The 10,227-nt window shown below is 59.2% G+C and overlaps 1 protein-coding gene across 1 annotated transcript; it reads right to left on the bottom strand.

The window, feature by feature from the left end:
- Window positions 1-6,992: 6,992 nt before the first annotated feature.
- Window positions 6,993-9,909, bottom strand: TMEM270 (transmembrane protein 270). The gene is given in 4 exon segments (XM_032606776.1): window positions 6,993-7,289; window positions 7,436-7,603; window positions 7,605-7,859; window positions 9,838-9,909. Coding segments are annotated over 4 exon segments (792 nt in total).
- Window positions 9,910-10,227: the final 318 nt, after the last annotated feature.

Consider the following 10,227-nt stretch of genomic DNA (forward strand, 5'->3'; position numbering starts at 1 on the left):
AGCCCCAGCCCTGGAAGCTCTGAGTGACCCTCCAGAAACTGCCCCCACCTCAGGAGCAGGTGTCGCCCCAGGACACTGGCCACAGAGCAGGTAGGCTCAGGGCTGACCCTCACAGCCCTAGCAGCCCCAGGTTCTTGCCTTCCAGGAGAGCCTGGGGAACCAGCAAAGCCTGCCTCTGACTTTGCAAGGCTTGACAAGGCAGGGGACCACCCTTGGATGCCCGACACCTCATCTGAAGGCCTGGGGGACAGGACAGGATGACCCCTGTAACTGAGCTGGTCTGCTTCCCCTCCTGGGCTGGGCATGGCAGCATCCCTTCTCAGGGTCTCAGAGCCCTCAGCGCCCCACGCCCCAACCGCATCCATCTCTACCTCTGCTCTCTGTCTTCCCCACCCACCCCACTTGCAGAGTGGCAGGGAGGAGCAGTGGTTAAGGACACAGACTTTGGAGGCAGACCACCCGGTTTGAATCCCAGCTCTGCCACCCACCCAACGGCTGAGGGGACCTTAAGCCTCAGGCTCCCGTCTGTAAAATGGATTAATGATAACAACAGTACCCATTCCAGGGAGGCTGGAATGAGTTAATACAAGTAAAGGCCTCAGAACTGTATCTGGCCCCTGGTGAATACTCAGTAAATGTTTGCCCTCATTTTTTATTTGTGTCTCCGTCTTGCATGTTTGTTGACTCAGATTTTCCATGAGTACGGAGGTGCACGAGGAGGCATGAAGCTCTGTGGTCTAAACTGCGTGTCGCTCCCTGGGCCTCCGGGCTGGAGGCGACGGCAAATGAAGGATTCCTTTCAACTGGGGCCAGTGATGCTCCAGTAAAGCTTGACCACAGGATGCAGAACCGGCGGCTATGTGCTCGCATCCCAGGCCCCGGAGGCTGGGCCGGCACCAGAGCGGAGGCCATTCTGGGCGGGGAGGCAGCGAAGCCCTCAGCCCCGGGCCACAGGCTGGCAACACTTCTCTGCATGCCCAGTGCCTCTCTCCCCTGCTTCCCCCCGCCCCACCCTCCATGCCAAATACCTGGCCTCCACCCATGGTAGTTTGTGCCTCCTGTCGTAGAAGGCAAGGAGTCTCAGAATTCTAGATGATTGGAGTTATAGGGTTGGAGTATAGTGATAGAAAGCTATCTAACACAGCTTTGGGCTCTTTGTGAGAATAGCCTCTGCCATCTTCCTGACGGTAAGCAGCCCTGCCAGCTTGGATCCCCCTGTGACATGGAGCTCACTACCACGATCACTTGAGAATCCCACATTCTTTCACTCCTTAGGGTCCCATGGCCCCGGTGGGGTCAGAAGGGTCGTGTCCCCCATTGAGGAAGAGCCAGTCCAGGCCAGCACTGGGCAGTGCCCATGGCGTGAGAGTTTCCTCCAACCCAGACCTGCCTTCTCCCCGCCCCCCCGGGAGACCCCATGCTGTGTCTCTGCCCCAGGAGCCCCTTGCCCCGAGGTGGTCTGTCCCACATACCAGCCCCAGTTCCCTCAGGCCACCTGCTTTTCCAGGTTCTCTTCTCTGAGTCTGGGGCCTCTGGAGACATCTAACCCCATCCTGCCAAGCACATGTATTGGCAGAGAAGGGGGTAGAAAGGAAGTGACAGGTGGGCACATCATGTGAGGTGTGCTCCGTGACAGGGACCCAGTGAAGTCCCACTGTCAGCCCATGGGTGGTTCACCCTGCAGCACCCTAGGCACCCCAGGAGGGGGTGGGCAGGCAGGCAATCCTGGAGGCCCTCCAGGCTCTTTCAGACAATGCCACGTGGCTGCCGTCACCACTCCCATCAGGGGACATGTGTCTACATTATGTCAAAACTCAGCTATGCCCAAGGCAGCCCCCAGGAGAAGCCCTGTGAGCTATGACATCAGAAGGGAAGAGGGAGCCCTCTACACACCGGAACCCCACCTCAGGGCAGGGCACTCCAGGCAGCACCAACTCCACTCCCTCTGGGCGCGGGGGGGGGGGCGGGATGGCCACAGGGCTCTGGCCTCCAGATGTGCAGCCAGCATTCCTCTGTGGAGACACAGCAGAGCAGCAGCCAGGGGCCAGATGCACTGCGTTAACCTGGGAGCAGGCTCTTCGGGACCCAAACGCTCCATGTTTAGCCGCTAGCCGGCTTTGGGCTCCAGATGTGGGCCTGGGGTGGGGACGGGACGCAGCTCCAGATGTGTGCGGTCACAGCAGGAGGGCCCTGGGGCTTTGAGGCCTGGGCCAAAGGGCCTCCCTCCTCACACCCTCTCCAGCACCCCGAACCCTAGCCCACAGGCCTCGGGGCCGAGAGGGATTCAAGATTCACAAAAACTTTGACCCAGGAGCCACAGCGCCCAGAGGCCCCTGTCTAATTTCATGAGCAGGGACAGGGCCCAGGGACCTGCCCAGGGTCATGCAAGTCAGGGACAGGCAGGACCCCAATGGGAACAAAGGGTCTGAAGTCCCTCAGTCTACAGGCAGCTTGTTGGGGGGTGCAGCTTCCAGGGCTGGATGCCTGCTTCTCCCCACCCCTACCCAGACACTCTCAGCCACAGACTTAGGTGACCTAGGACTTAGCTGGGGCAGCAGTGGGAGGGGACGCTGCCCTGCCCGTTGAGGCAGCGTCCCTGGGGTGCGGGGACACAGTGCAGCCCCAGGAGAATCTCAGAGGATGAAACCTTGCTCCGGAGGCCCCGCCCCTCGGCCTCCTCCTCCAAACAGTGGTGCTCCGCTGGGGACAGGAGCCCAGCTAGGCAAAAGACCCCAGACCACTGCGCCCCTCTGCCCCTGACCCCAGGCACTCAGCCACCAAGCTGGAAAGAGGTGCTTCTGGGGACTTCCCTAGCGGTCCAGTGGATAAGCCTCCCTGCTTCCCCTGCAGGGGGCACGGGTTCGATCCCTTGTCTGGGAACTAAGGATCCTGCATGCCACGTGGCAGCGGCCAAAAAAAAAAAAAAAAAGAGGTGCTTCTGCTCACTGAGCACAACTGTGTGCGAGCCGTGTGCAAACTCCTTACCTGCCACCTAGGTTCCCACAGCTCCTGTGTGGGGGCGGTGTCCCCATCTCGGAGAGGGGAGCTCCCGGAGGAGCCCGGGCTGGGCCAGGCAGGGCTGGAGGACCAGGGACCAGCCCCTGGCCCGGGCTTGGGGGTCTGCAGGCTGGGGGATCAACACAGCGTCTGAGGAAAGCCGTCCTAAGGGAGCCCCGAGGGGGTACCGTCCCTGGCCTGGCCCTCCTCTCCCCACATAACGCATCTGTCCTTACGATGGGACAGCCTAGAGGAGCCCAGAGGCCCCTGCGGCAGCCCCTCCTCAGTGTCCGGAGCCGCCCTCCACCACGCCTTCCAGCAGACCCTAGCAGTGCAGCCGAGAGGGCAAGGCTGGAGGCTGAGGGCAGGCCCTCAGAAAGCCCCTCATCCTCTTCAAGCTTCAGTCCCCACATCTGCACAGTGGCCCCAGCTCTGGACCCTTGAACCAGGAGGGCATGGCGGCCACAGTGGGCAGAGGTTGGCGGTCAGGCCCACCTGACCACAGCAACTGCTGGGAACCCCAGCCTAGAAGAGGCCTCTGGGCCCGGACCGAGGAGAGGGGTGGGCAGGCCCAGCTGCCCCAAGGCGAGATGCACTAACAGGTTATGTCAGGCGATTGCTCTGGAGAGGGGGCCGCGCCTCTCAGCTCTGGCAGCCCCACCTGGGGCCCGCGCCCAAGAGCTGGGGCCTGGAGAGTGATGTTGGCTTGACTCTGCGTGCAGCATGAGAGCCGAGGAGGGGGCTGCCAGGCCCTGAGTGGAGAAGCCTCATTTAGCCGTGGTAGCCCAGAAGGCAAGACACGGATGAGCCCCACACCCTGTCGGACCCCTGCTGGGTGGTAAACACAGACACACCCTCCGTGGGATGCAGGGTCTGTCCAAGCTTGGTGGGGAACAGAGCCCTGGGATGACCCCCAAGCCTCAGGCGGGTCCTCTCACATCCCCTCACTTCCTCCTCTGCCCAGAGCCCCACCCCGGGACTCCAGGATCCCATCCCCTGACTTCTCATCCCATACTCTTGCTGTTCTGCCTGGGGTCTGCCCAGTACTCCCCCATCCTCCGAGATGCACCTTGACACCACTGGCCCTCCTGGGGTTCAGATGGGGTCAGGAGCTGGAGGACAGGGACGGACCTGAAATGAGCCCCGCTCTGAGGGCTGTGGGCTCAGGGGGTGACTAGGATCACAAGGAAGTAGATGGGTGCTCAATGCAAGGGGTGGGGGGGGGTCAATGAAAGGCCAGGGACTTAGGCCTGGGGCTGAGGAGGAGGGTCCCTCACAATCACGGCTGGGCGTCCAGGGCCCTGTGTGTCTTGGCCGAGTGGGACCCCTGGGCCGCCAGGTATATAACAATTCCAGCCATTTCCTGCCCTATTAATGAGAAAGGGGCTGATATAAATACACGCTCAGCATAAATAAATACAGGCCAGGCCTGGGACTGCATAGCAGACAGATTGCGTGGAGCTGCTGGCCAGCCCTGCAGCCAGTCCCCCCACCCTGCCCGCACCTCCCGCCCACCGTCCCCCACTTGTTTTCCTCCATCAGGCCAGGGCCCCTCCACACTCTCAGGCCTGAGACAGATGGACTGATCACCCACCCTCTCGACCTCAGAACAAGGTTCCCGTGGCCCCTGGGAAGGCCGCATGCCCAGGTGAGGGAGCTGCGGTTCCCAGCGTCTCCCACACCAGGCCTGGTACAGTTCATGCACAGGCCCAACATAGCCCAGTGAGGCCCAAGGCTACGGTTGTACCTGTTCCCAGGTGGGGAAACTGAGGCTCACGTGATTAAGGACTTGCCCAAGGTCACACAGACGAGGTGGTGGGTCCAGGATTCAAACCTGAGGCTGCCTGACCCCAAGAGGCCTCTGATCTTCCCACTGCCTGTGAGGAAAAGCCAAGGGCAGATTCACACCTTCCTCCCTTCTTCCCAAGCCCTGGCCGCCTGACGCCAGGGTCCCTGGAAGGCTCGGGAGGACTTATGTTCAGGGCCTGGAGGTGTAAGCTTCACGCAGCCAGATCTCAGCTCACGTTAAGAGCCCAACGGAGCTGCACAGGCCGGCCCCTCCTGTCCAGCTGGCGACCAACTAACTCCCAGCTGGGGCGTCCAGGATATTGGGGTCCCCTGAACGCTGGCTGTCTCACCGGGGATCACCAGGTCACCGACATTGCACAGACATGGAAACTGAGGCCCGGAGGGGAGGCCTAACGATACGTATAGTGTGACTGGATCCCTATCAGTACAACCTATAGGTGCACTGAGTACATGCACGCAGGTCTGCATCTATATTGTGACTGGAGAGATATTCCACACACAGCTGACCCTGTTTCTCAGAAGTTTAGAACCAGAGAAAAGGAAAGAGTTTTACCTTAACATCTCATCTCTGTACTTCAGGTAATTAAAACAACAACAACAACTTTTTTTAGTAGAAGGAAAAAATACCCCCCCTCCCCTCACCCCCCATGACCCTCCACCCCCGTCCACTGCCAAGGGCTGCACGAGTTCCATCACTGGTCCCCAGCTCCATCCCGGATCTTGTCCCCTCTCCCAGGTGGCACAGGTACTTGCCACCTCCCTCCATTCTTGGCCTTTGAGGCCCCTCTCCACCTGCTCCCTGCCTCCCAGCTCCCCCACCCCCAGGCCACAGCGCTGTCAAGGACCATCTTGGTCCCTGGCAGCTCAAAGGCCATTCAGATCCACAGGCCTGCTCTGGGGCCTCCTTCCCATCCCCCCCGTCCCCACCTTCAGCAGTGGGCCAATGTCACACACTTCTGCCCTCAGCTTTCCCTGCGTGCTGTGTGTGGGTTCTGGAATCCCAGTTGTGCTGACCCCTTCACCAGGACCTTGCAGAGCCTTCCCCAGCAGGTGCTCTGCCTGGTCGGCCAGCTGGGAGCCCTTCAGAGTCTCCCCACGGGGGCAAGCCAGGCCTGCCCCCTCAGACTCAGAAGAAGGGCCTGGAAGTTCACCCCACACCCACCCTGGGCCATCTGCAGGTTTACATGAGAGGCAGGGCAGGAATCCAGCCCTAACTTCCCTGGGAACCAGAATGGAGAAGGAGAAAGCAGGGCAGAGCTCTCTAGAATGTCTTCCCACACTCACACCACCGTCAGGCTTGGCAATGAGTAAGCGGTGATCGCTAACTCCCAAGAAACCGTCCCTCCGCTCCTCTCACAGAATCGCTCACCTAAGAGCGCCGTCAGGGGGATCTGGCCCACTGCAGCCTGAGCTTGCATTGGCTACGTCAGCACCCCTTCAGTGGCACCTGAGCAGCTAGGGCTGAGCGCTGAGATATCGGGTGTTTCCCCCTCCCTGGAGGAGATGGATCTGCGGATGGATTTGTGGGTGAGTGGGTGGATGGATGCGTAGGTGTGTGTGTGGGTGGATGGATGGATGGATGGATGGATGGATGGATGGATGGATGGTTGGACGGATGGGTGGGAAAATGAGTGGCCAAGTATGTGAGTGGATGCATGGGCTAGTTTCAGACTGGCCCAGGAGTAACTACTCCTCAAAGGAATTTTCTAAATCTCTGAAATGTGAGGCCCTGGCACCCCCCAGAGGCCAGAGTCTCTAACTACCCATCATCCCTAAAGCCTTGAGCACCATGTCTTGAGAAGCAGGGACATGGACCTCGATGAAGTTAGGGGTTCTAGGAAATGAAGAAACCTTGGGTCCGGTGCTGGCCCTTCCCCTGACTTACTCTGGGACCTTGGGAAGGTTCAACCTTCTGAGGCTCAGTTTTCTCATCTGGATACCTGTGCTGGTAAGTGGTTTAAACAAAATTATGTGTGGAAAGTGTCTGCAAGGGTTACCTGGCACATATCAGGTGCTCACCGGAGGTAACTTCCTTCCCAGAGGCGGTCCTAGGACACGCATGCACCCACACACACGCCCGAGTGTACACGCACACACATACACACACACCCCCAGCCCAGTACGGAAGAGGGACAGAGAGTGAGACCCTAGGCCGGATCAGACAGGAGAGGCAGATGGGCACACGTTTATTCTACAGGAGCTCCAGGCTCTGGCAGAACTGGCCCAGCCTCGGGGGCCAGGGGCTCAGGGAGCGGGGACTCACACAAGAGCCCCAAGGCCTTCTGGGGCTCAGCCTCCTGGGCCTGGGCCAGCTGGGCTGTGTGCTCAAAGGCAGCCTGCAGCAGGTGGGAGGCGAGGCAGGTGGTCCAGGTGACAAGGTAGGCCAGGTGCCAGGAGGTGAGCGCTGCCATGCTCTCCACACCGCAGTGCAGACGCTTCAGCACTGCCGATGTCCCCAGCACTATGCGTTTCTCCAGCAGAGCCTGGGGTGGGGGGGCAGGTGGATGGGCAGGTGACGGCCAGCAGCTCACACGCTGTACTACCCGGTGCCAGCCTCTGCCCCCGCCCAGCCCAGGCCCAGTGCCCCAGGCCTGCCCTCCCCAGCCTGCCCCACACCCACCCCACCCACCTTCCCGGGCAGCCGGCCCAGGCTGCAGCAGGGGGCTTTCTGGCACAGTCTCCAGGTCGGCAGTAGCAGCTGCCCGGCAGCCAGCATCAGGCCGTGCAGATATGACAAGAGCAGGTCTGTCCAGGTGGCCGCAGAGAGGCCCAGCTGCTCCCAGGCACCCAGCCGCTTCAGGGCCAGGCCCGAGGCCCGAGGCCCGGGCACAGCCCAGCACGCCTGCCCACACCAGCCTGGGCAGGCGCACCAGCCACACGGGGACTTCTATCAGTGTCAGCCCAGCCTGTAGAACCCGGCCCACGGGGCAGGCTGAGATCTTGGCGGGTGGGTGGGACCCCTGGGCCTCCTGGGTCAGCCCTGACAGCCAGTGGTTAAAGAGGGTGGTCTTGAGGGGCAGGAAATTGCAGAGGTGGGCCCGGTTCTGGGCCAGCTGCAGGAGGAGGAGACAATCACCACCGTTGCCACTCACCTGCAGCGGGAGCCCTCCCTGTCCCAAGTTTTACTGTGGGGGTGGGGATGCCAGGCTGCCCTAGGCCGTGCCCTCCCCCCTCAATCCCCACCCCCCCCAAGAACGATCTTTATCTGTCACTTGGAAGGACTCCATTCTCAGGAGGGAGCTTTAGAGGTGTTTCACATTATATTTGATTTTCTTTCCTTTGGGTTGTTTTTGTTTGTTGGTTTGTTTTGTGCTTTGCATTTTGTTTTTGTAGCACTAGGCGGCTTGCGGGATCTTAGTTCCCTGACCAGGGATCGAACCCAGGCTGATGGCAGTGAAAGCGCTGAGTCCTAACAACTGGACCACCGAGGAATTCCCTTTCCTTTGGGTTTAAATGGTTATTTACAAACCTCCAGACTGAAGGAGGTTGATTTATTATCATCATCATCATTATATAAGGAATGACGATTGCCCTCAGCCCTCTAATCCTGCAGGATTTTTTTTTAAACATCTTTATTGGGGTACAATTGCTCCACAATGGTGTGTTAGTTTCTGCTCTATAACGAAGTGAATCAGTTATATATATACATATTTTCCCATATGTCCTCCCTCTTGCGTCTCCCTCCCTCCCACTCTCCCTATCCCACCCCTCCAGGCTGTCACAAAGCACTGAGCTAATATCCCTGTGCCATGCGGCTGCTTCCCCCCAGCTATCTACCTTACTACGTTTGTTAGTGTGTGTATGTCCATGACTCTCTCTCGCCCTGTCAAAGCTCACCCTTCCCCCTCCCCATATCCTCAAGTCCGTTCTCCAGTAGGTCTGCGTCTCTATTCCCGTCCCACCCCTAGGTTCTTCATGACATCCTTTTTTTTCTTAAATTCCATATATCCTGCAGGATTTGAACCCAGGGCATTTCCTTCTCCCAAGCACCTGGGATTCCTTCTTATCAGTTGCCTCTTGGTGTCATGAGGGCAGCTGGGGACAAAGGCAGTGCCATTAGGGGTAGACAGATGTGAGGCATAGGGACAGTGACAGAATGAATGACTGACCTACTGTGAGGGGTAAGGGGGGGGAACACAAGAAGATGTCCAGATTCCTGTCCTGGGTGACACGGTAGATGTGACGTCTCCCATCCACTGGGAGAAAGAGTGGGCCTGGATGGGGAAAGAGGCTGGAAATGAGACTCACTGGAGTTCTGGAGCTGAACAGCCCCTCGTCAGAGCCCTAAAGCCTCTAGCCCCAAAACATCGCCAACCCACCAATCCAGACCCCACATGCTCCGGTCCAGAGGACCACCTGGAGCCCTAGGGGACAGTGGTGTGGAAGGCAGTCACCCGGGGTTGGCTGTGTGCCCCACTGTGGGCGGGATCAGCAGAGCCAAGGGGGTGGAGCAATGCTGAGAAAGGAAGGAGGTCCAGGGGTCCAGCTAGGAGGGGAATCAAGATGGAAACAGGAGCTGCACCTCCACCCCTCAGCTCGTGAGGTAGAAACCAGGAAGGAGAGAACCCTGTTATATCCCACATGATCCTATAAGATAGGCTACAGGAGAGGGAACTGAGGCTCAAAGAGGTGGAGCAATTTGCCCCAAGTCACACAGCTAAAGAGTAGAGCAGCTGAGATTCCAATCCAACCATGTCTGTCTCTCTACTGCCCTGTGTAATCTCCCCTTTCTCTGCCACAGGAGCAGACCCAGGGGACCCTTTTCTGATAACTCAGCCCACTGAGGAGTTGTGATTTGGAGACGTGACCCCAATGGTCAGCATTTGCATGTTTGAAAAAGACAGATGGGAAGGGCAAAACTTAACCCACAGGAGTGACCCTCTATAGAGAAAATTCTAGCACTGTGGCTTGTGGGTGGGGCTTCTGAGAACTGTCGGCTTACTCCGGGAGGGAGGCAGCCACCTTGTTTCACCTGCGGAGTCCAGCAGCTCTGAGGTGGCCCTCACCCCCTGCCCCCCAAACCCCACTCACCAGTGCGGAGAGCTTCACCACCACCAGCAGAGTCCCCAAGAGGCTGGATCTGACCGGAGGGACGGACTCCATGTCTGTCCCCCCCACCCCTCCTCCAGGTGGGAAAGGCAGGGTGACCTCACAGATACTGCAGGGTGGGGGCCAAGTTACCATGGGGACCCAGCTGCCGCAAAAGGCTCTCCTTTACCTGCCTCCCATCCCACTGCTGAACAGAAACTGGAGTATTTGTCTTCCACATCCCGTCGACTTCCTAACTGGAGACTGCTCCCGGGGACATCTACTCCACGAACCTCCCATCCACCCAGCACAGGCGGCCAAGGCAGCGCATGGGTGCTGTGCCTTCCCACGTCCTTCCAAATCCCGAAGGAGCAAAGGCCTGGGATATAGAAA

This window comes from Phocoena sinus, chromosome 15 (assembly GCF_008692025.1).
Source record: "Phocoena sinus isolate mPhoSin1 chromosome 15, mPhoSin1.pri, whole genome shotgun sequence".
NCBI lineage: Eukaryota > Metazoa > Chordata > Mammalia > Artiodactyla > Phocoenidae > Phocoena > Phocoena sinus.